At 44.3% G+C, this 25,889-nt stretch overlaps 1 protein-coding gene across 1 annotated transcript; it reads left to right on the top strand.

Moving 5' to 3' along the window:
* The first annotated feature begins 766 nt into the window (after window positions 1-766).
* LOC121287028 (transcriptional repressor scratch 1-like) lies at window positions 767-24,851 on the top strand. The gene is made up of 2 exons (XM_041204465.1): window positions 767-926; window positions 24,148-24,851. The coding sequence occupies exons 1-2, from the start codon at window positions 767-769 to the stop codon at window positions 24,849-24,851; spliced, it is 864 nt and encodes a 287-aa protein (XP_041060399.1).
* The last annotated feature ends 1,038 nt before the right edge of the window (window positions 24,852-25,889 follow it).

Here is a 25,889-nt window from a genome sequence, read left to right as displayed (position 1 = left end):
TCAGTATCTAATATGATCCTACAGGACAGTTTAAAATCCTAAGGGGGTTTGCTGTTACCATATCAGACAACACATTAATAATTAATTGTGATAATTAATTATGTTTACAGCTTTCAAAATGCACATTGAGGATTTCTTTCTATGCGACGTTTTAAAATGCTTTTATCTGCCAGTCTTAAACACTGTTGAAGAAACCCAGGCGTCCTGTCTTCAAACGTTAGCCTTTGAAGAAATAAAAGTGAAAGTTCATGTCGTTCGTGCAGTGTTTATTACAAACGCGGTGGGGACCTTGCAATTCACAACGTCGGCGATGTACATTTTACAAATTTGAGGCATGGGATTTTCCCAGCAGCTCTTGTGTGTTATGTGTTCTTAACAAGGACTATTTTTCTCAGGCGCACTTGCATTGTGCGCGCGCGCGCGTATGCACAGACTGTTCAGCTGTAATTTGATGTGCGTCTCCAGAGACATTTGATGGATTAAAGTTAAGCAGCTCCATTTCCACGCACCACCTGATCTCAGAGGCTGCGCTCCATATAAATGCTGTTTGCTTGCTGACCTCAGCTTCTCTCGCCAATCCCTCCTCCTCCCTCCCTCCCTCCCTCCTCCCCTTCACACAGGCTGTGCAACATCATTCTGGAGCTGTCCCGGTGCTGAAAATTCAGAACAATAAAAAAAGGATAAAAGGAATAACAACACTGTGGGGGTTTGTTTTTTTAAAAAAAATCATTTTGTTTTTGTTTTTTTTTGTTTTGTTTTAAAAACCATGCCTCGATCGTTCCTCGTTAAGAAGGTGAAATTGGATGGTTTCCACTCTTCCTCTGCTGCAGTCTCAGCTTCTGAACAGCACCTTGATAACTCGTATGCAATAGCTAGGTCTATCACAGACTCTGTGGGGAGCTTAGGGGTCCGGGTCAGTGAGAACGGTGAGTTCACAGATCGGTTTAATATGTGTCATGTATATTAAATAACATGCCCTAAATGTGTAAAGAGAAAAAAAAAGATATTTTCTTAATGCTCTTGTGCTGATGCCTTGTGTGTGTGTGTGTTTGTGGAGGGGGTTGGGGGGTTTGGGGGTGGTGGGGGCAGGTTCTCTTTATGCACTCGTGTGCACCAGTCTGCTCTCGCTGTACCCTTTGCACCTTACATAATGCCAATCCACACGCCTATAGAGATCACCGCTCAGACAGAGCATAATCCTCCCCTGTCCAAAAAAAAAATCTGTTACAGTGAAACTTCTGGAGAAAGGAATTGCTAGGGTGGAGAAAGACGAGGGAGGTCACCGTGTTGGATTTTTTTTTTTGGTTTTGTTTTGTTCTGTTTTGTAGTCACAGGGATAAGGCTGTGGGGCAGGGCCGCGTATTATTGAGAATATCAGTTGCTCAAAAAAAACTTGTTGATCCGTCAGTGTGAGATTTTCAACAATGAGCTATACAAAACGCCACGAGTTGTCTCGTTACGCCAGCTAGACAAAGGGGCAATGTTTCCCTTAAATTTAGCTGAGGCTATTCCTATCAAATAGGACATCGAGTTTGCTGACTCTTAGCATTTTTATACAAGTCTTTAAAAAAGAGACCTATTTTGATGGAAACAATGCTAAAGTGGCAACGCAGAAATGTCAATAATTGTGTATGGCTATCCATCTCTGTCCATCTATCTGCCTGACTATCTTCTGTTTGTACACATATATATGACTATATATATTCTTAGAAGGCTTAATGGTTAAATTTCGAACGTGCCTCTAGATATGGACACTATCTTTAAATACTATATTTGAAATGTGCGGATAGCTCAACCTTCCGTTCTTTCCCAGCTTTCTATGTAAAAATTACCCTGTTGACGTGCTCTTGACAGTCAAGTTACTTTCAAACACCGATACCTTGTCACTTTGATTGTGACATGCATTAATTTGCTTTCAGATTGGAGCTGATTACCTGAATCTGATTTTGAGAACAAGCTCCTGGTTTCAACGGATCAAGTTATTTATTATTTCATTTCTTTTCTACGATTTTCCCCCAATCCCATGGTTTCCCCCCCTGCTCACTAAGGTCGGTTCCATTCCTTAGCCAAAGCTACGGGAGAGCATCTATTCCCGGGACCCTACCATTGTCATCGACGATAAGTTTGGCGTGGATTTAACATATCTTTGGAGTTTTATCTAACTTTATCCTTCCCCTTCCTACTTCATCCCCCTCTTCCCTAGGAAAGCAAAACTATCCAGTTCTCTGATACCTTGCTTCCCCTGGACAGTCTCGGTGAGACTGATACTCACTCCTTGAAGAAACCAAATGTACCCTGTTCCTCTGGACAGCAAGACATTGGGGTGGCTGAGGGGCCCTGGAATAGCAAGTTTAGAACACATTGCCTATTGCTCCCCAGGCAAACTTGGCAAAGGTGCTGTCCTGTCTCCTCCTTTAAGATGCTACGTTAAAACCTACTGCTTTGACCAACCTGTCCTCACATCCCCTTTTGTGTCTCAGTGTCAAATTTCGTTTGATCATTGTTCTGTTGTAGTGCCTTGGGATGCTATGTAATGCAAGTTCTGGATGTAACACTGAGACAAGTAGGTCCGAGGGTTAATTAAACCCCGGTCTGCTGAGTTAGCTGATCTCTGTTGTACACACACTTAAAGCTGCAACAGTTGGCTTCAGTTCATCCCTGCTAATGGAGGTGGAAAAATAACAGTCAGGGTTCCCGCTGCTGATCACTGTCCAGTGACCCCTGATGGGGAATGTATGTGTAGAGAGGCTGGGCGAGGAATACATTGAGCTGGACTGTGGGTGAAACTGGCTTTCGACGATATCCAAACGGGCTCTTAGTGAATCCACAGACTTGTTTTATGTCAGTGAAGTCAATGGAGCAACAGGGCTGACCATCTACTGTGAACCCATTGCGGGCGGAGGGCGAAGACCAATTTCACTTATTATATGCAGGTTCACACGTGAGCCTGGTGTATCAGAGGGTTGTTCTGCACCTGTGGAACCGTATCCCAGGAATACAATCAGTGTCTCCAGGAGAGAACAAAGAGGGGAGAAGTGAAACAAAAGATACTGAGCTTTCAATTTCTGATTCATTCCTGCTGATTTGTTTAAAAAAAAATCGACCTTTACAGATTGCTTGAGGTAACCTCTAGCCCAGGGGAAGCTAAGATTAGTGACAAAAGAGTATACTATAGATAGCTGCGTTAGATAATAATATATAATTACACTGTAAGAGGGAGCGAGGATGTTGGTTTTCCCTCTGGAATATAAAGTTTGTGAAACAGCGGGACGAGTGCAGTATCTCCCAGTTTTAGTTAATGTTTATCATACCTCTTCTGTTTTTTTATTCCGCTCTCTGACTTCTATTATTGATTGTAATGTTCTACTTACCTGTGTATCGCTCACAAAGGATCAGCACCCCACCCCACCCCCACGTCTCCTCCACCTCTCCACCAACACCCCCCCCCCACCCCCAACATTGAACTGTCAAGATTTTTTTTTAAATCACCTCTTCCATTCACCCATCCTTTCCATGTATGTTCAATTCATTAGCCAGAGCAGTGCAACTCCCTTTTTAATTAATTCACAGGATGTGGGCATTGCTGGTAAGGTCATCGTTTGTTGCCATGCCTAATTACATTGTTGTGAGCCATCTCCTTGAGTGCAACTGAGGGGCTTGCCAGGCTATTTCAGAAGGTCGTCAAGAACCAGTCACATGGCGATGGGCCTGGAGTCACATATAAACCGGACTAGGTAAAGGTGGAAGGTTTCCTTTCGAAAAGGACACGAGTTTTCAAGTCAATTCAATAGTTTCACCTTTACTGATACCAGCCTTCCAATTCCAGATGTTTTATTACTTGAATTCAAATTCCCAGCTGTCAGGCTTTTAGGTTAATAATAGCCCAGTAACAACTACTGAGCCCCGGATTTTCATTGAACATACATAAGAAGAATTGTATCAAACTCTCCCTCCCCCTCCCTTAACCCCTTGACCCAAGCCGCCACCTATAATGCCCTCTTCCTTTGCTTGCACCTCTTAAATAGTCATCCGCAAATTGTTGCGTCTATCTACCAGGCTGTTCTTTGATGTAGAACAATCCAGTATGAGCGGTATGGTCTACACATTCCATTTTCATAATTCGATGCGCTTTCGTAATAAAGTGTTCATCGAACAGGTGAATTCCTTCGAAGGGATTTCCTCCTTTCGGATTGTATAGAAATGATGAGTTCTTCATTCTACAGCGCTGGGGTGGGGGGGGGGTTGGTGTTGCTGGTTCTATGTTATTTGCACACAGCACAATGTTATATAGAGTAACAAAAGGGAGAAGTGTTTCAAGTGTGGAGAAGCAGCAGGAAAATCCGGCCAATGTCGGAAAACCAGGGTGTGCCGTCTGGGATTTTATGGTGTAGTGGCCAGTCACCAATACTTGTACAGAAAATTACCCTCACGGTGTATAGGATGTAACATGCTTTAAAGCACTTGCTAAACACTGAATATACCTTGCGGTCTGTAATATATGAAATATTGAATAGAGTATATGAGAGAGAGAGTTAATTCAGCAATGACTATGTATGGTGTTAAATTCATTATGTGTTGGAGAGTACGTGAAGGATCCAATCTCTCCAGCCTCTGGTTTGGCTGTAGGTCGGTAACTTTGATCATGTGCGGCAGCATAAAAGGGGTGAAAGGGAATGGACAAGCCATATCACGTCTCTCTCTTGAAGTGGAGAGATAGAAATTTGAAGGATGTAAAACAGAACGCTGATGCTCCATCACCGGGTTTACAAGGTCGACATTTTACGCCCCACTCCCCCACCCTGTGTCCAATGTTATGTGATTTCACCTAGCACCGTGTTAACGCTCTTGTGTTTGCACTCAGTTACTGTGAGCATCACAGTCACCTGCTGTCACCACTTTCCCATCACACGTACCCTGTCACACTGTATTGATGACACGATTATAATGAAATAACGCATCGGCTAAATCACCGCGAACCTTGCCTTCAGGGGTTAGCTGTTATTACACAACACTTCAGAGGGCGTAATGATAAAAAAAAAGCACATTTTCAAAGGTGGCTTGGATCAGCTCCTCTAACCCACTTTCCAAACTCATGTCTTTGAAGAGTGACTTGAGAATGTTCACTATATAGGGGGGCGGTGACATAGTGGTAATGTGGCTGGACTACTTATCTAGAGACCCAGGCTAATGCAATTGGAACATGGGCTCAAATCCCACCACCACTGCTGGTGGAATTTATATCCAATTCTGGAATATAAAGCTAGTCTCAGTAATGGTGACCTTGAAGCTATCATTGATTGTTGTAAAAGCTCATCTGCCCCTTTAGGGAAGGAAATCTGCCATCCTTCCCTGGTCTGGCCTATATGTGACTCCAGACCCACAGCAATGTGGTTGACTCTGAAATGACCTAGCAAGGGCAATCAGGGATGGGCAACAAATGCTGGCCTTGCCAGTGACACCCCATCCAACGAAACAAGAAAGGAAATAAAAGCTTTATGTAAGTAAAAGTAGCTATTCTAATATTGCTGCTTTGTACGAATGTACAAATTAGGAGCAGGAGCCAACTCAGCCTTTTGTTCTTGCTCCACCATTCAATAAATTCATGGCTGATCTCATCGCACTCTCCAATCCGCCTTCCCACTTACCCCCGATAACCTTTCACCTCCTTGCTTACCAAGAATCTACCTAGCTCTGCCTTAAAAATATTCAAAGGCTCTGTTTCCACTGCCTTTTGAGGAAGAGAGTTCCAAAGACTCACTACCCTCTGAGAGAAAAACATTCTCCCCATCTCTGTCTTAAACGAGCGACCCCTTATTTTTAAACACTGACCCCTAGTTCTAGATTCTCCCACAAGAGGAAACACCCTCTTCACATCCAGCGTGTCAAGTCCCCTCAGGGTCACATATGTTTCAATTCTGATTCCTAATGGCAAGACAGAATAAGGAGTATTACTTTAAAATAAACTAGAAGATACATAATATGAAGTCAAGTATGTGACAGTGAGCAGTATGATTCAATGTCAAGGCCCTATAGATATCACAAACTGCCCGAGCTTCACTCTAGTCATTTCTGCCCAATTTAATTACCCCCCGCGTAACTCACTGCTGGCTATTTATTAACTTGGCTGGATTTGAACTCGATTACCATAAAACCTGGTGTTAGGAGCTGCATCCTTCTGAAATGAGAAATTCAGCCAAGTCTTATACACCAGGTATTATGGTACTGCTCTTGGACTCAGCAAGGTGCAGCATTAGCGCAGTTACAACCACATTACAGCAAAGGTAAACCGCACTCAGTTAACAGTGTCCATACACACGCAGCGATCGTTCCCATCCATACCCGACATGTGGTGTTCTCGTGGTTTATTGATCATTCCGCTATGAAGCACATTAACGAATAATCGATGTTTAATTATTGTTTTTTTTTACTGCACTTACTTGTCTTGGACACGAGAAGATTGTTTTTTATTTTTATCCGGTTCTGCGACATGAGACTGCTGGAAAATTCTAACCCCCTTCTGCCCCTCCTGACTCCACCCCACAAAGTAATGTGTAGATACGTTCATTAAAAGCTCACTAATACCACGTAAGGAGCAGTTCACTTCTGGCAGCCCTTTCTTCCTCCTAAACTGAGAAACACATTCAACAGCCTGGCATCAACTCGACCTTAACTCAGTGAGTGAGTGGACAATCTATGGAACAGGTTCCCGAAGGAGAAGGTGGAAGAAAACAATGCTGATCCGCTCAAATGCAAGCGAGAAGATTTCTGTCTGAAAATAATATTTTGGAATGCACCATACAAGTAATTTGAGACATGACCCATGATAGGGACCGTAGCGCAGTGGTGGTGTTGCTGCAGTAGTAAATCGCAAGTTTGGACCAATGCGTTGGAGTTCATGAGCTTGAATCCTACCACGGGAACGAGAACAAACCTGGACTCAAAAGCTATTCTCATTTTCAATAAAAATGAAACTGTAATTTTGTAGTAAAACTCTATTTGGTTCTCTAATGCCCATCCTTAACCTGGTCTGGTCTATATGTGACTCCCGTCTCTCTAACTGGCCTAACAAGCCACTCAGTTGTATGCAGCTCTTCACCATAACTTGCTCAAGGGTAATTAAGGGTGGGCAATACTTGCTGGCCTTGTTAGCCTTGTTCACACTCCAAGAATGAATGAAAAAACAGCGAGTGTTGTGTGCTTGGGAAGAATGGATGTCTTTAACCTGTGGTTCCCAAGATTCTCCACCACTAATAGACTAAGTGATAGAGAGTGCTTGCCATGTTAAGTCAGCAACCTCATTATTTGAATATTGCTGCCTTTGGTCTTAGTGCCCTGAACTAGTAAAGAAAAATAAATTGGCCAGGGCTCTTGCTCATGATCATTGTGAAGTTAAAAAGAAACTTACACCTCAGATCTACTTTCCTGCCTACCCCCTCTATTCTTTGACTCCATTGTCAGTCAAGAATCTAACAAACTCAGCCTTAAAATGATTCAATGACCCACTGCTCTCTGGGGAAGAGAATTCCACAGACTCTGGAATGTGATGTTGATGGAGGAACTTTTCAGTGAAAGGACTACAAGTTATTTCACTTCCCCTGAAGTTACCAATACTTGGGGAGGATGCTTCATGAGTCAAATCATCTAATGGATAAAACTGATGATCTTCCCTCATCTTATTTTGTATGAATATAATAATTGGTGCATCTGCAATCTCTCTCATTGCTGGTGACTCCCACAACTTGTGAAATAATAAAAAATACTAAATCACTCTGCAAAGTAATAGTTGAAAGCTTCCCTACAGCCAATATCACAGCATTTTGAGTTGGATTTGGGGAACTTTTCTTTATTCTTTCATGGAATGCAGGCATCACTGGCAATGTCAGCATCTGTTGCCCATCCCTAACTGCCCTTGGACTGAGGGGCTTGCTGAGCCATTTCAGAGGGCAGTTAAGAGCCAAGCACATTGCTGGGTCTGGAGTCACATGTAGGCCAGGCCAGGTAAGGACAGCAGATTTCCTTCCCTAAAAGGAAATTAGTGAACCAGATGAGTTTTTACAACAAGCAATGAAACTAGCTTTATATTCCAGATTTCATTAATTGAATTTAACTTTCACCAGCAGCTGCTATGGGCTTTGAACCCATGTCCCCAGGGAATTAGGCTGGGCCTCTGGATTGCTAGTCCAGTGACATTACCACTATACCACTAGCTCCCCCCTTTCATTGGATCTGGGCATCACTTGCAAGACCAGCATTTATTGCCCATCCCTTATTGCTCTTGAGAAGATGGTGGTGAGCCGCTGCAGTCCATGTAGTGTGGGCACACCTACAGTGCTGTTAGGGAGGGAATTCCAGGGACCCAGTGACAGTGAAGGAACAGCGAAATATTTCCAAGTCAGGATGGTGAGTGACTTGGAGAGGAATTTGCAGGTGGTGGTCTTATCCTTCTAGGTGGTAGAGTTCATGGTTTCGGAAGGTGCTGTCAAAGGAGCCTTGGTGAGCTGCTGCAGGGCATCTTGTAGGTTGTACATACTGATGCCACTGTGCATCGGTGTGGACTGAATGAATGTTTAAGTTGGTGGACGGGGTTACGACAGAAAAATTGCTGTTAACAGTTCTGATCTCCATATTATTAAAAGGAGAAGGTGCAAAAGAGATTTGCAAGGGTGATATCAGAACAGAGAGATCGTACTTATCAAGAAAGATTGAACAGGCTGGGGATTATTTCTCTAAAAAAAAGGAAGACTGGGGGAGAGCAGGGTTACCTAATAGAGATTGTTAAAATTATCAAAGGATTTGATAGTGTAGACGAGGAGAAGATGTTTCCAGTGAGGCCAGTACTAGAGGTCATAAATAAAAGATCATCATTAGTAAATCCAGGGAATTCAGGAGAAACCTCTTTACCCAGAGAGTCATTAGAATATGGAACTTGTCATCACAGGGGAGAGCTGAGCTGAATACAATAGATATATTTAAAGGGACTAGGTAAGTACAAAAGGGGAAGGAATAGAAGTTAAGCTGATGAGGTTAGATGAAGAAGAATGGAAGAAGGCTCATGTAGAATATATGCACCAGTGTGGACCAGTTGGACTGAATGGCTTGTTCCTGTGCTGTAGCTTCTATGTAATTGTGTGGAAAAATGCCCAAAAGCTCTTCAATTAAGGCAATATTCCCATAAAGGATGCTGTTGTACTTCTAGGTGTCTCTCAATTCTCCCCTTGTTCCAATGTCCTATCTTTAGTACAGTAATAAGCTCAATACAGTCCAGAGCCCACTTTTCTCTTTCTCGCTGTCAGTATCTCCTTCCTTTCTCTCTCTCTCTCTCTCTCTCTCTCTCCTGGAGCTCCGCTGCACATATTTCCGGAATTCATTTGACACTGTGCCAGCTCTGGGGCATTTTTGCAGCTGGGATTCAAGGAATGAATGGAGAAAGATGGAGAGAAATTCTAAGAAACAAGTTTGTGGAGAAGGTTTTAAATTCAAGTTCACAGGTGAATTAACCTGTCAGCTCACCATTTTTAGTGACAATAACTTTTCTTATACTGCTGCACCAGACTGCAGTACATTATAGTGTTAAATATATATTGCAGATCCCAGACTGCAGAACATCTGCGACATTTTAGCAGTTAGTGCTTGTCACTTAACAAGGATATTAAAAAACAATGTAAGTACATGGAGTTGGATGATGATGGATGAGAGAGAGAAATCAGATCACTGCTCAGGACTGTGGTCCTTGACATAAACAATCAGCGTGTAGTCTCTGGGATCCAGTTTGAACCTTATTAAAACAATCATTATGCAGCTTTTAACTACATTGCATTACAACCTTGACTGTGCTCCAAAAAATACTTCATTGGCTGCAAAACACTTTAAGATGTCCTGAGGTTGTGAAAGGCGCTATATAAATGCAAGTCCTTTTCTTTTTAACTACAATTACAGCATGTAAATCTACATCTAGTGCTAACCCAGCAGTCCACAGGTTAATTATCTGATAGGCCAGCATTTTTAATGGCTGTAACTTTTTTTGTAAGCTCATTCACTACTGCAACAGACTGCAGAACGTTACAGTTTTAAATACAGAGTGCAGGTCCCTGACTGCAAAACACTGGTGATATTTTAACAATTAGCATTTGTCACTTCAGAAGGATATGTTGTCTTGCAAGACCAAAAAAAAATCAGTGACCAAATTGGGAATAATCAAGCTGACAACAGTAGCCATGTCTCCATGTAAAGATTGTGGTGAATTTCTTGGTACAGTTTTGAAAGGTAATTTACGTAAATTGTACTGGTGCGATATTGTACAAAGATTATGGTGAATTTAATGATCTCTCCATGTTGAATTATTCCTGCTTACTCATTTCACCTGCTGAAATTCTTAGTGTGAAAGATGAAGCATTCCTCTAAAGGGAATTAATTTCTAAGAAATAGAAATTGAACAGTTAGTTCAATTAGTTGATAGGAGTTTGATTAATTGCTGGAGATCTCATTCAAGGGGCCAGCACCTTACTGCCATTTTTCCTCTCCAATTACTCCAGGGACTTGAGTGCATTCCCAGCTTACGTTCCCCCATGCAGTACTGAGGAGTGCTGGACTGTCATATGTGCCGTCTTTCAGATGAGACATTCAACCGAGACCATTCAGGTGGACATAAAGCATCCGCAGTTTTTTTTGTTTTTATAAAGATTCCATGGCACTATTTCGAAGAGCAGAGGTCTTCTCCACAGGTGTCCTGGGACAGCATTAGTCCCTTAATCAGCATCGCTAAAAAATCAAATATCTGGTCAGTAACTCATCTCTGTGGGAACTTGCTGCATGCAAATTGGCTGCTGTGTTTCCTACGTTACGTCTCATCTGAAAGATGGTACATTACAACATTGACTACAATTCAAAAATGCTTCATCGGCTGTAAAGTTTCTTGCTGATGTCCCGAGGTAATGAAAAGTGCTACATAAATGCAAGTCTTTCTTTTCTCGCACTCTGTAAGTGACCTTGTCAGAACCCATTAGGTTTGCAAGCTGAACAACATAGGACAAAAGCAGTGACAGAGATCACAGGCGCATCCAATAACTATATTCATACAAAATAAGATGAGGAACAATCATTAGCTTTATCTATGAGATCTTGCAATTCATGAAGGATCCTCCCAAGCATTGTTAATTTCTGGAGAGGCGAAATAACTTGCAATACTTTCACTGGAAAAATACTCCGGTTACCTCACATTCCAGTGCCTATAGAATTCTCTTTCCAGAGAGCAGTGGGGGCAAGGTCATCGAATACTTTTAAGGCTGAGTTAGATAGATTCTTGACTGGCGGGGGGGGCAGTCAAAGGGTATAGGGGCTTGACAAGAAAATAGAGTTGAGGCCAAATCAGAGCAGCCATGATCCTATCAAATGGCAGAGCAGGCTCGAGGGGCTGAATGGCCTACTCCTGCTCCTAATTCGCATGTTTGTATGTAGGCCAACGTAAACACCCCTTGTTGTCCCCATTTCTTCAGGAACATAGAATTAGTCAACAACAACAATTTGCATTTATATAGCAGCTTTAACATTGTAACAGATCCCAAGGCACTTCACAGCTATCAAACAAAATTTGATACCAAGTTGCATGAAATATTGGGCAGGTTCAAAGAACAGTCACATTGGACTCGGAGCATTAACTTGGGGAAAAATTTTCCTCTCGTCGGGGGGGGAAGTGCGGGAGTGGGCACAGGTGGGCGCGCCTCTGATCCGCCATTATATGTGGGCGGGCCAATAAAGGGCCCCCCCACCCCCCCCCCCCCCAGTGTGATGTCTGCCAGGAAGCGCTATCCCCTCCCTGTGCAGGCGGGGGGCAGGGATTACCTCAGCTGGGAGTGCGGTCTTCCACGCATGCGCATGTAAGAGTGCACAGATCTCCCTGAGGCAAAGTGCTACCTCAGGGAGATTGTTTCAGGTTTAAAATTTGGAATACAAATGATAAAAAGATTTCCCTGACACGTCCCCTGACATTTCCCTGACACCGTCACATGAGTTGGGACATGTCCATAAATTTTAATGAAACCTTTAGTAATGACTTTCGCATCAGTCGTCACGATGGAAGACACGACTAACATCTCCAAAGTTCAAGAGAGTCAGGGGGCAGAGGTGAGTATAGTAGCCATTACCAAGGAGAAGGTGCTAGGAAAACTGAAAGGTCTGAAGGTGGATAAATCACCTGGACCAGATGGATTACACCCCAGAGTTCTGAAGGAGATAGCTGAAGAGATAGTGGAGGCGTTAGTGGTGATCTTTCAGGAATCACTGGAGTCAGGGAGGTCCCAGAGGACTGGCAAATCGCTAATGTAACCCCCCTGTTTAAGAAGGGAGTGAGGCAAAAGACGGGAAATTACAGACCGATTAGCCTGACCTTGGTTGTTGGTAAGATTTTAGAGTCCATTATTAAGGATGCGATTTCAGAATACTTTGAAGTGCATGGTAAAATAGGGCAAAGTCAGCATGGTTTCATCAAGGGGAGTTCATGCTTGACAAATCTGTTAGAATTCTTTGAGGAGGTAACGAGTAGGTTAGACAAAGGAGAGCCAATGGATGTTATCTACTTGGACTTCCAGAAGGCCTTTGACAAGGTGCCACACAGGAGGCTGCTCAGTAGGATAAGAGTCCATGGTGTTAGAGGCAAGGTACTAGCATGGATAGAAGATTGGCTGTCTGGCAGGAGGCAGAGAGCGGGGACAAGGGGGTCCTTCTCAGGATGGCGGCCGGTGACTAGTGGAGTTCCGCAGGGGTCAGTGTTGGGACCACAACTTTTCACTTTCTACATTAATGATCTAGATGAAGTAACTGAGGGCATCCTGGCTAAGTTTGCAGAAGATACAAAGATAGGTGGAAGGACAGGTTGTATTGAGGAGGTGGGGAGGCTGCAGAAAGATTTGGACAGGATAGGAGAATGGACAAAGAAGTGGCAGATGGAATACAACATGGGGAATTGTGAGTTCACGCACTTTGGTAGGAAGAATAGAGGCATAGACTATTTTCTAAATGGGGAGAGAATTCAGAAATCTGGAGTGCAAAGGGACTTGGGAGTCCTAGTCCAGGATTCTCTTAAGATTAACTTGCAGGTTGTGTCGGTAGTTAGGAAGGCAAATGCAATGTTGGCATTTATTTCGAGAGGATTAGAATATAAAAGCAGGGATGTGCTGCTGAGGCTTTATAAGGCTCTGGTCAGACCACATTAAGAATATTGTGAGCAATTTTGGGCCCCGTATCTCAGGAAGGATGTTCTGGCCCTGGAGAGGGTCCAGAGGAGGTTCACGAGATCGATCCCAGAAATGAAAGGCTTAACATATGTGGAACATTTGAGGACTCTGGGTCTATACTTGATGGAGTTTAGAAGGATGAGGGGGGATCTGATTGAAACTTACAGAATACTGAAAGGCCTGGATAGAGTGGACACGGAGAAGATGTTTCCATTAGTAGGAGAGACTAGGACCCGAGGGCACAGCCTCAGAGTAAAGGGAAGACCTTTTAGAACAGGGATGAGGAGAAACTTCTTTAGCCAGAGAGTGGTGAGTCTATGGAATTCATTGTCACAGAAGGCTGTGGAGGCGAGGTCATTGAGTGTATTTAAGACCAAGATAGATAGGTTCTTGATTGGTAAGGGGATCAAAGGTTATGGGAAGAAGGCGGGAGAATGGGGTTGAGAAACTTATCAGCCATGATTGAATGGCGGAGCAGACTCGATGGGCCGATTTGCTTAATCTCTGCTCATATGTTGTATGGTCTTATGGTCTTAATAAAAATTTAAATACCCTCATGAAACCTCATCCCAACCACGGGTGAGATTTCATGCTTTTTCTGAAGCCCCCAGAGCTCCCGTCTTGCCCGCTAACCTTAAGGTTGGATGGGCAGGTCCATTATTGATTTTAATGAGTTTTTCAATGGCCTCAGTATGCCACTGACAGGTCAGCGGGCGCACAGCTGACTCGGCTGCGTCCCCGCCAACCTGAAAATGGAAATGACACAGGGTGATGTTGGGAGTTCCACCTCGATGTCATCCCGAGTCATTTTACGTGTCCGCCTGCCATCTCTAACCCCGCTCGCCCACCGCAAGATCCTGCCCTTGGTTTCACTCTCCAGAGATGCTGCCTGACCTGCTGAGTTTTTCCAGCACTTTATGTTTGTATCCCTATATGGCTCAGTGTCAAATTTTGTCTGATATCGCACCTGCAAAATGCCTAGAGGATGTTTTTCCACCTTGAAGGTGCTATATAAATTCAGTTTGTTTTGTTGTTCCAGTAGTCCTACCTATCTATTGCAGCACAGCAGGCAGTTAAAAACAAGTTCATTCTTGGGGTTGGATGTCACTGGTAAGACTGGTATTTATTGTTCATCTCTAGCTGCACTGAACTGAGTGACTTACTAGGCTGCTTCAGAGGTCATTAAGATTCAATCACGTTGACGTGAGACTGGAGTTACGTATAGGCCCAGACCAGGTAGGGATGACAGGTTTCCTTCCCTAAAGGATGTTAGTGAACCAGTTGGGTTTTTTTTAATGACAGTCCAACACCTTCAGGGTCACTTTTGCTGACACCATCTTCTTTTAAACTGAATTGAAATTCCCTAATGGCCGGAGTGGGATTGGAATCCACATTCTCTGGGATACCAATATCATATGCAATCGACCACCCCGCTCTGCAGCGGGTGACTGAAAGACGATGCTTCAGCAGAGAACTGGAGGGAACTTGCAGCTTGACGCAGTGTGCGTCAAGAAAGCTAAAAATAAAAATAATCAATCATGATGCTGGAACTATAGCAGGTTCCACGTTGATAGTTTGCTAAATATAGTCTTTGGGGCTTAAATCGCACTGTGTGATATTGGCAACGAGTGCATTTATATTAATTTGTCTGCTGTTTTCACGGGTGAATAACACAATCCTGGGTAACAGCAGCCATTGCACTTGAAAGCAATTCACTGCGTATCAAGTGGTTTGAAAGATGTGATAATGTGCTATATAAATGCAAGCTTCTCTTTTTGCAAAACGGGCTGATGCCTTTTAAAAATACTGAATACCATGAAGGTGCATTACGCCGAATCATTACTAGCACTGCACAGCATGCATGCAACTTGCAAGCTGCAAGCGTATCCCAGAGAAGGGGGGAAACTGCTCACCAGTGCCATGAAGCAGGCCAATAGCGGATTGTCCCCTGGCTTTACGCCACACCACACTGACCGCCAGGGATAGGACAATCAGTAAAATTCTGCTACCAATTCACTGTAGGTACACTGCTGGTCTTAGTAGTGAATGCCAAACGAGATGATCTCAAGTTTAAATCCTGCCACAGAAGTTTATGGTCAGATGTGAGCAGGTGGCAGGAACATTAAAAAAAAATGACCAATATAGCACTCCTAAAGCATTATAAAAATACAACTGGTTAACTAATGCCCTTTAGGTGGTGGGGGGTGGGGGGGGGCGGGGGCGGGGTGGTAAGAGGGGGCAACCTGTCACACCCCTCACCTTTAACACTGGCCTCATATGCCTGGTTCACTCTTCATGGCCTCTGAGTCAGCTCAGTTGTAAAATCAAAAGTGAGAGCAAGTGGGCAACAAATGCAGCCCTGCTGGTATAACTCATATCCGGACAAAGCTTGTCCTGTACAGACAAAGCCTTTTGCTCTTTTATGAACAGTTCCCGCCAATAGTGCTGTTGGATGCGAGGCGGCACTGTTGAGGGGAGGAGGGGCACCCCAGTGAGTCACGTCCACACCACATGTCTGGTTGAAACCATGTCACCACCGGTGGGGGGTAATGCCAGGCCAATACTGTCTGACACAGGTGGTCATATTTCCCACCCGTGGGCTTGTGCCATTGCCAGCCCTTCCTGGGAATGGCAGAAGGTTGGTGGGCAGAAGGAAAAGTCACGTTTCACAACTTAGAAGCAGCGGCTTAGACACAGACCTCCCACCCTCAGGTACTTCCTCACAGCTGTTGCCTGTATTAAACCTGCTCTGAGTTACAAGCAGGAGGCTTGTGTAGTGATTCGAACAGAGTGAGAGTGGAGCAGGAACAGGGACTAGGATGCAGTTGATGCTTAGGATAAGGGAATAGAATCATAAAACACAGGAGGGGGCCACTCTGCCCTTGCTAGATCTGAATGGTCAGAGCGTTATATAGAATTTGCAGCACAGAAACAAGCCATTCTGCCCAACTGGTTCATGATTCGGGTCCACATGAGCCTCCTTTCAATCTTCATCGTCGAATCCTGACAGACAAAGCGTTACGCAAGCTACAGCAGTGAAGCTATGTTTTATTTTTCGCTTATTCACAGGATGTGGGGGTTGCTGGCTAGGCCAACATTTATTGCCCATCCCTAACTGCCCTTGTTTAGAGGGCATTTAAGAGTCAACCACATTGCTGTGGGTCTGGAGTCACGTGTAGGCCAGACCAGGTAAAGGCAGCAGATTTCCTTCCCTAAAGGGCATTAGTAAACTAGGTGGGTTTTTTTTATGAATTTCCTGGTCATCACCAGACTTTTAATTCTGCCATGGTGGGATTTGAACCCGGATCCACAGAGCATTACCCTGGGTCTCCAGAATACTAGCCCAGTGACAACACCACTAAGCCACCACCTGCCTCTGTGCAACACTATAGACGACATTTAATAATAGCGACACCAACTTGGATTTAGTGCAGCAAAACATCCCAAGACCTCATAGGACAAAAGCATTACGAAACAAAATTTAACACTGAGCCAGATGAAGATTTATTGAGGCAGGTAACAAAATGATTGGTCAAATATATAGATTTTAAGCAACATCTTTATGGAGTAGAGTATGTTGAAGAGGATGAGGCATTTATGAGTAGAATTCCAGAACTTGGTGCCTAAGCTGCTGAAGGCTTGGCTGCCAACAGTTGTGTGATTAAAATTGGGAATGCTCAAGAGGCTAGAATTGGAGGAGTGCAGATATCTCAGAGGGTTGTAGGACTGGTGGATATTGCAAGTTTGGGAAGGGAAGAGGCAATGGAGGTGTTTGGAAACAAGTACGAAAAATTTAAAACTGAGGCATTGCCCGACTGGGACCCAATGCACGTCAGTGAGCAGTCATGTTGGGCGAACAGGACTTAGTGCTAGTTTGGGCAGCAGAGATTTGGATGAACTCAAGTTTTTGTAGGTCCTGAGGCCATGAAAGGTGCAGATCTCTCATTTTTAAGCCAACTTAGATGATACATGACTGGACCAGTCCTCAGAACTAAAAGAGTGAAAATGGGGAACGTAAGAAGTGAGTGGCAAGGGTGGAAGGCAATGAGTGATTAGTGGGAACTAGAGTGCCTAAGGAAGAGATGAGGAAATCATTTAGCAGGTCAACAGTGCCAGAGGCGCCAAGGCTGGAGAGAGGGAGTTGAAAGTTTGCAAGTGATTTTGGCAAGGGAACTGGGCATCTGATGTCTTCTCTCTTGGGCAGATTGTGAGCATGGTGGAATTGGGAGGCAGTAGGAAGGGTAGTGTGGTTGGCAAGGGGACAATGAGTTGGAAAAAAGTAGCCTTGCCAGTAGTTGTGGCCTTGGAAGTTAAAAGTCCAGCAAATTAGTGAGGGTGTGAGGGTGTTCATAGGTATGAGTGGGAGAAGATATGTAAAGGGTGAAATTCAGTGACAGGACAGAAAGGTCAGAGGAAAGAAGACTAGAAGATTTTAGGTGTAAGTTGAAGTTACCAAGGACACAAAATCATTCAGTGGAGAGACTAAGAGAGGAGATATTGGTTTAAAAAAACTTGGGAGGGAGCCCATGATAGTGATTTTTAAAAATGAAACAAAGAAAGTATTGCATTGATATCACATCTTTCATGACCTCAGGACATTCAAAAGCAATTTACAGCTAATTAAATACAGTCACTGTTGTAATGCAGAACTGCAACAGCCAATTTACACACAATAAGCTCTCTCTGAGATAAAAAAATGTCCAAATATTTGGTGTTTTGGTGAAGTTGGTCAAATGGGAGAGTGGAAGGCACAGAAAAGGATGAGATGTGCAAATGAAGATGCCATTGGAGTAGGAGGGAGTTGGTGCAAGTTGGCATTTGGCAATTAGAGCTATGTCACTGGTGTAGTGGCTTGTTCGGGACAAATGTTGGAATGTGTAACAAAGTAAGAAGGCTGTTGTGAGGGAATAATAGTTATCACCTCTAAGCCAGGTTTCGATGGGCATCAGAATGTTGATTGATTTGCCCATTGATGAGACAACTTATTGATTCCGTCCATCCAAAGTTGGGTTGTGTGAAGAAAGCACTTGGAGTTGTATTGCACTCAATTGGTGATGAGGGTAACAGTGGGAGCTATTGGAACTGATGCATCAGGAGAATCACTCAAGACATGTCACAGTACTAAAGCTCCTGAGCTTGTGACTTTTTCACATAGTGTTTCTGTACCAAAATGCCAAGTAACAACGTTAGGAGGGTAACAGGGATGGAGAAGAAGATTTGTGTTTATACAGTGCTGCCACAACCACCAGATATCTCAAACCATAGTACAGCCAATAAAGCACTCCTGAAATGTCCTCACTGTTGCAATATAGGAAATGTAGAGTCCTTAAATGCTTTGAAAAATTAAATGTATTTCTTATCCAAAATTTTAGAATGTCGTGAATTTGAAATGAAACACTGTTTTGACTTTGCAAGCGACTAATGAGACAATTCAGAAACCCATCTTAAGCTAGTTAGAAGGCAGTGGAGGAGAAGCTACCAGCCACTCTCTCATTGTGCAGTCAATTGTCTAACCTCACGTTCTTTCAGATGAGATATTAAACCAAGGCCCTATTTGCCCTCTTGGGTGGATGTAATTGACACTACTACTAAGAAGAGCAGGGGAGTTATCTACGGTGCCCTGGTCGATATTTATCCTTCAATCAACGTAGCTATTTAAATTCTTTCACGGGACATGGGCATCACTGGCTAGGCCAGTATTTTTATTGCCCATCTTTAATTGCCTTTGAGAAGGTGGGTGGTGAGCCGCCTTCTTAAACCACTGCAGTCCATGTGGTGTAGGTGCACCCACAGTGCTGTTAGGGAGGGAGTTCCAGGATTTTGACCCAGCAACAGTGAAGGAACAGCGATATATTTCCAAGTCAGGATGGTGTGTGACTTGGAGGGGAGCTCCGGGGTGGTGGTATTCCCATGTGTCTGCTGTCCTTGTCCTTCTAGGTGGTAGCGGTCATGGGTTTGGAAGGTGCCGTTGAAGGATAAAAAGGCTAATTTAAAAAAATAATTGTTTTGCTGTTTGTGGGAGCTTGCTGTGCACAATGTGGCTGTCAGGTTTCTTACATTACAACAGTTTCTACATTTCAAAAAGTACTTCATTGGCTGTAAAGTTCTTTGGGGCACCCTGAGATTATGAAAGCTGCTATATAAATGGAATTCTTTAATTTCTTTAACTAACTGCATCAGCAAAATCACATTTCAGTGAGGTATTATTGCATACGAGAGTGCAATCCCAAGTTAATGTGAACCTATCTAAAGACAATGTGCTTCATGTGCAAGATACCTAATGAAACAAATCAACCAACAAGAAGATACAGAATGGCCTGCGTTGAATTTAAAGTTTGTGTCCTTGTTTTCAAATCTCTCCATGACCTCGCCCCTCCTTATCTTTCACCTCCTTCAGTCCTCATAACCTTCCTGCACTCCTCCAATTCTGGCCTCCTGAGCACCTCTTATTTTAACCACTCCACCACTGTTGGCCGTGCCTTCAGCTATCTGGACCCTAAGCACTGAATATCCTCTCTAAACTTCTTTACCCCTCTCTCCTCCTTTAACACAGTCTTTAAAACCTACCCCTTGAAACAAGCTTTTGGTCATCTGGCTTAATAGGGTCCTAATAGGCTGGGTGTCAAATGTTGTTTGATGATATTCCTGTGAAGCACCTTGGGACGATGTGCCATGTGTATGGGGCCATATAGTGAGATGGTGGCGTAGTGATAACATCACTGGTTTGGTAATTCAGAGGGCCAGGCTAGGTCTCAGGGGGCATGATTTTGAATCCTACCATGGCAACTGGTGGGATTTAAATTCAATCAATAAATACCTGGAATTAAAAGCTAGCTCAGTAATGACCATGAAACTATTGCCAATTGTTGTAAAAATCCATCTAGTTCACTCATATTCCTTAGGAAAGGAAACCTCCTGTCCTTAGCTGGTCTGATCTAGCCTAATGTGACTTCGGACCCACAGCAATGTGGTCGGCTCTTAACTGCCCTCTGAAATGGCCTAGCAAGCCACTCAGTTCAAGGGCAATTAGGGTTGGGCAACAAATGCTGGCCTTGCCAGTGACCCCCACATCCCATGAAAGAATAAAGGGAAAAAAAAGCTTGTCAGCAAAAATAAGGCACAGATTTTAAGATAATTAGCAAGAGACCAGGAGAAAATTAGGAAGTTTTTTTTTACGCAGAGAGTGACGATGATTTGGAATGCACTGCCTGAAATGATAGTGGAAGCAGGTTCCAATAAGATTGGATAAATGTTCGTAAAGGAAATATTTCAGGACTCTGGGAAAGAGCAGGGACCAATTAGATAGCCCTTTCAATGTGCTGGCACAGGCAAGATGGGCCGATTGGTCTCCTTCTGTGCTGTAAGACTCTATAGATTTGATGAATACTTTTAGCTTGATTGATATGGTCTGGCTGTTTCCCATCTTCTGGTGCAAACAAGGGACAGAATTTTCACTCCGGAGTTGGGAGCACAGAATCCAGAAAGTTTCTGACCCCACAAACCTGAATCAGGAGAATGTGCCCTGGATCTTTGGAGATTCGTTCTGGTGAGCGGAGGTGTGTGTTAACGGAAGTCTGCCCTACCACCCCGGAAACAGTCCGGAGGCAGCCACAGGGACTGGCAGGTGCTGAGGCCGGCTGGTTAAAAGGCCCGCCTTGGTGCTATAAAAAGAAAACAATAAACCATCCTCCAGCCCTCACTCCTCATGCCCCCTCTGCCAACTTAGTACCAACCCATGCCAACTCATGACCCCCCCCAACCCATCCACTTCCCTTTTCCCTTCCACCTCATGCCAACTCACCCAGTATCCAACATGGGCAGACCTCAGGAGCCATGGTGAGATTAAATAAAATAAAGTTCTAAGGGCAGAATTTTACATCCCATGGGCAGGCGCGAACCTGACATAATCGGGCATGAAATCACGCGGGATGACATCAGGTGAGCCTCCCAATGTCATCACGCACTCATGCAATATTTCACTCGGTGGGCGCATGCAAAAGCTGGAAGCGCGCCCACCGACAATTAAGTGGGCAAATAAGCCCACTAATGACACAATTGCCTCTGATTTTTTGTGGCCCGTCCAACTTTATGGTTGGTGGGTGGGTGAATCAGCCAGGCGGCCTTTACTTTTTTCATCAAATCTCATCCAAGGGCAGGATGAAATCTCTGTTATGAAATAAAATAAAAATAAGTATCTGTGGACAGCATTTTTATGAGGTTTATTTTCAAGTGCTTGATTGTGTTGCATGGACATTTTTTGCCGCTTTTCAAACCTTTATTTAATCATTTGAAGGTCTGCAGCTCCCCGAGGCAACCGTCTGCCTTCAGGGAGCTGTCTTGCAGCGCGAACCCACGCCCGTGGTGACATCATCCCTGCTCTCTTCCTGTCCACACGTTGGCAGCACTGAGATTTTCAGTGCACATTTCACGCTGGCTGAAACCACGGTCAGGGGCTGATCGCAGTAGGAAGTCCATTTCCCAGCTCAGTCCGGGTCTGCCAATCGCATGCACCCACCAAAGGTAAAATTCAGGCCTAAGAGTCTATCGTAGACTTCACTTTTTAAAAGTGCTCTCATTCATTAAAAACCCATTCAATACATTTAATTCCCTTCAAGTACCTAATCCCTTATAAAACAAGCATTTCCTTCAAGTATTTAATCCATTATGAAAATAAACATTTGTATTCATAGTCCCATATCAAAGGCTTGGAGCTGTCAGTAAAACTGTGATCTTACAGGCCCCCCACTGTGATAATGCTAGGTTGTGCAATCTGTTATGTAGCACTAATCCTATGATGATAGTCCGTAGGTTTATGTGAACAGGCAGTTACAGCAGGCTGTTTTTTTGTTCAAAAATTTAAAGGGCTTGGGGATTTAAATGACATGACAGCCTGACGGTTCAACTGAGCTTATCCACTTTTTATGTACACGCATGTCTAATCATAACAACCCCAAAGGGCACCTGACCTCTCCCAGTGGGGTACGCTAACCTCTCCCAAAGGGGTGTCCGGGCCTCTCCAAAAGGGTAACCTACCTCTTCAAAGAACTCCGGGAGGTTTTGACATTTTCCTCAAATGTCTAAAGCTCAGAAGTTGTGTTTTGGACATCCCAGTTATGAAAATTGCATCTGTTTGAAGGCAGCTGCACTTTTACATGTGCAGCTCCTCTGTGAACCAAGGATAAGCAAACTACAACCCAACCGCCCTTCACCCCTTGGCGAAATGGTGGGTTCCATGTTCAGGGGCGTAGACTTCCGGAATCAGGTCTCCGATGCCACTTTGGCTAACGTACGGAGCCATTCTGGCTTTGCGAAAATTCAGGCCAAGAGTTCATTAATGACAGTTCATGCAACCCCGGGTGCAGGACATTGCAGTTTAAAGGGGTACATGAACCCGCTAATCCCATTCACAGCACAGAATCGTGGATGTTTAGGTTCAGTGTCTGCCTGTTGAAACTACACCTTGCTGTGAACGTGAAGAGAGAGTTGGGAAAGAGTCCACATTGTAAAACTGATAAAATAAAAACTACAATATGGCTTATTCAATGACATATTGACATTACTGACCACAGAAACTGGAGTTGATCTTTTCAGGTGCAGCAAAGGTTGAGGGGAGATTTAATAAGTGGTGTTCAAAATAAGGAGGGGTTGAGAGAATCAACAAGGAGAAGCTGTTTCCATTGATCGGGGATTTAATAACTGGGAAGTACAGATAATTGGGCAAAAATACAGGGGGAAGAGATGATAATTTTAGTTATGCAGTGAGTTATGATGTTCTGGAATGCAGTTCCTGAAAGAGTGGTGGAAGCAGATTCAATATTTATTTTTAATACAAAATTGAATATATTTTTGAAAAGGAAAAAAAATCCAGAGGTAAAGGGAAAGAACATGGTATTGGGATTAATTAGATACCTCTTTCAAAGAGCCAGCACAAACACAAGGGGCCAAATGACCTCCATCTGTGCTGGTCTCAGCTTAATAGGCAGCACTTGTCTCCAAGCCAAAAAGTTTTGGGTTCAAGTCACACTCCAAAACTTCAACACCTAATCTAAGCTGATACTTCCAGTGCAGTACTGCGGGAGTGCCACACCTTTGGAGGTGCTGTCTTTCGTATGAGACATTATACTGAGGCCCTGTCTGCCTTCCTTGGTGGAAGTATAAGATCCTTGGGAACTATGTTGAAGAAGCGGCAGAGGGGGACCCTCAATCAAAATCACAAAAAAGTTATCTAGTAACTAACACATTGCTATTGTGGGAGCTTGCTGTGCACAAAAAGTGGCTCTGAGTTCCCTACATTAGAAAAGGGACTGCACTTTTCAAAAGTATTTCCTTGGTTTTGAAGCAGGTTCTAAGGTGCTATATAAATGCAAATCGTTAAATATGTTAAAGCATGAATTAGTGAAATAAAAACAGAAAATGCTCAGCAGGTCAGGCAGTATTTGTGGAGTTAATATTTTTGCGATCTTTCATCGGAGCTGGCAAAAGCGTGTCAAGAGGAGGTGTGAATGGGAGAATAGCCAATGGGAGGATATCCTGCTATTCACACCTTCTCCAGACACATCCTTTGCATCCTTTCTTGTCCCATTACCATTCCCTTTGATCTTGCACCATGCACCCTATTGTCATTTAATCTCTCCTGCCTTGCACCCTATCACAGACCTTCCCTTTTGTTCTTCTTCCCGCCCTCCCCTGCACCTCCCCCCTCCCCCCCCCCACCGCCGACAACTTCGCTTGCTCAAAATCTATTACAGCTCCAACTTTTCCCAATTCTGGTGAAAGGTCATTGACCTGAAACATTAACTCTGCTTCTCTCTCCGCAGATGCTGCGGGGTTTTTCCCGCATTTCCTGTTTTCATTTGAGATTTCCGGCAGTATTGTGTTTTGCACGAATTAATTGATATCGTTGCCCATCTGTTTCTAGGTTACATTCACAGTTACATCAGCCCGTCAGTGTATGAGAGCGGAGGGGAGAGTCTGACAGCCCCCCAGCCTGTCTATACCAAAGTTGGCGAAGTGTATGGGGAGCCGGAGGGGCTGGGGCCTGACAGCCCACAGTCGGGGCTGGCCAGTGGCTATTTCAGTGGCGAGGCGGCGGTCAGTGAGGGCTACAGCATGGACGCCTTCTTCATCACGGATGGCCGCTCGAGGAGGAGCGGTGGGAGCGGCCGCCAGGCAACCCAACGCCACCGCTGCGGGGAGTGCGGCAAGACCTACGCCACATCGTCCAACCTGAGCCGCCACAAGCAGACCCACCGCAGCCTGGACAGCCAGCTGGCCCGCAAGTGCCCGACCTGCTCCAAGGTCTACGTGTCCATGCCGGCCCTGGCCATGCATGTCCTCACCCACGACCTCAAGCACAAGTGCGGCACCTGCGGCAAGGCCTTCAGCCGGCCCTGGCTGCTGCAGGGTCACCTGCGCTCGCACACGGGCGAGAAGCCCTTTGGCTGCGCCCACTGCGGGAAAGCCTTCGCCGACCGCTCCAACCTGCGGGCGCACATGCAGACCCACTCTGCCTTCAAGCACTTCCGGTGCAAGCGGTGCAACAAGACTTTCGCCCTCAAGTCCTACCTGAACAAGCACTATGAGTCCGCCTGCTTCAAGGGCCCCCAGGAGGGGGAGTCCTGAAAGGTTAAAGAGAGACACCACAAAATACAAAAATGCAAATCTCCTAAAGGAAAAATAAAACTCTCCACCTCAAAGCAATACTTCCTGAGATTACTTACTAACTTGTTTTTTTTTAAAAAAAAATATATGCTGGATTTGCTCTTTTTTTGAAAAAGAAAAGGAAAACTGGAACACACTTCAAAGTTGTGGCATGACATGAAGATTATATTTTTGTCATGCTCCAGGAACATTTTTTTTGGATGCTCTTTCTATACTTCAACCAACAATGGAAGGAAGAAGAAAAGAAACAAAAGCACTGGGATCATCACTGCTGCGGTGCACACCTCCGTGCATAAACATGCAGATAGCTGTACAAATAGGCATGTGCGCGCACATGCACATCTGCACAGGGACTCCGCTTGCCACACACAGGTACAGTCAGTCTCCCAGAGCACGCCAACGACACATGCGGCCATGCGCCCATGCATAAACATGCAGCCACATGCATGCGCATGCAGATACATGCACATTTACAAATAGGCATGTGTGCACCTACACATACATCTGCACATGCATACATGGACACATGTGCACACACAGGTATAGTCGCTCTTCCAAAACAAGCTGACAACCCATTCTATGGATGCATGCACACACACACACACACACACACAGACACACACACACACATATGCACAAACATGCAAAGATGACCTCTGTATTTTTTATGCTGCTCTTTGCTACAGGATATATTTATTGCATCTTCCACGGCGATTGAATTGTACTCGACTTTTTCAAAAGGGTAATTTTTTTTCATTGTTCTGAAGACAATGCAATGTTTCCAAGTGTGTTCCCAGGATTGGCCCCATCAGCCAGCAGTGTGTGTTAAGGCTGATCATTTTTTTTTTCCAACAAAAGAAAAATAACATTTTGTGCCATTGTATTGAATTAATCTGCAGTAGAATCTACCTACAGTGACCATCTGCATCAGCCGCCAAAATTGAACTGAGCCTCCTATGAGTGTACAATCTGATCAGTTGGTGCTGGAATCCTGTGCTA

This window comes from Carcharodon carcharias, chromosome 14 (assembly GCF_017639515.1).
Source record: "Carcharodon carcharias isolate sCarCar2 chromosome 14, sCarCar2.pri, whole genome shotgun sequence".
Classification (NCBI taxonomy): domain Eukaryota; kingdom Metazoa; phylum Chordata; class Chondrichthyes; order Lamniformes; family Lamnidae; genus Carcharodon; species Carcharodon carcharias.
Note: the sequence above shows the minus strand (reverse complement) of the source record. Positions and strands in the feature narration are given on the sequence as shown.

Bases quoted from the DNA above. Each gene is read 5' to 3' on its own strand.
- LOC121287028 (XM_041204465.1), top strand. From the start codon at position 767: ATGCCTCGATCGTTCCTCGTTAAGAAGGTGAAATTGGATGGTTTCCAC. The intron at 927-24,147 runs GTGAGTTCACAG...ATCTGTTTCTAG, and splicing joins GGTCCGGGTCAGTGAGAACG to GTTACATTCACAGTTACATC.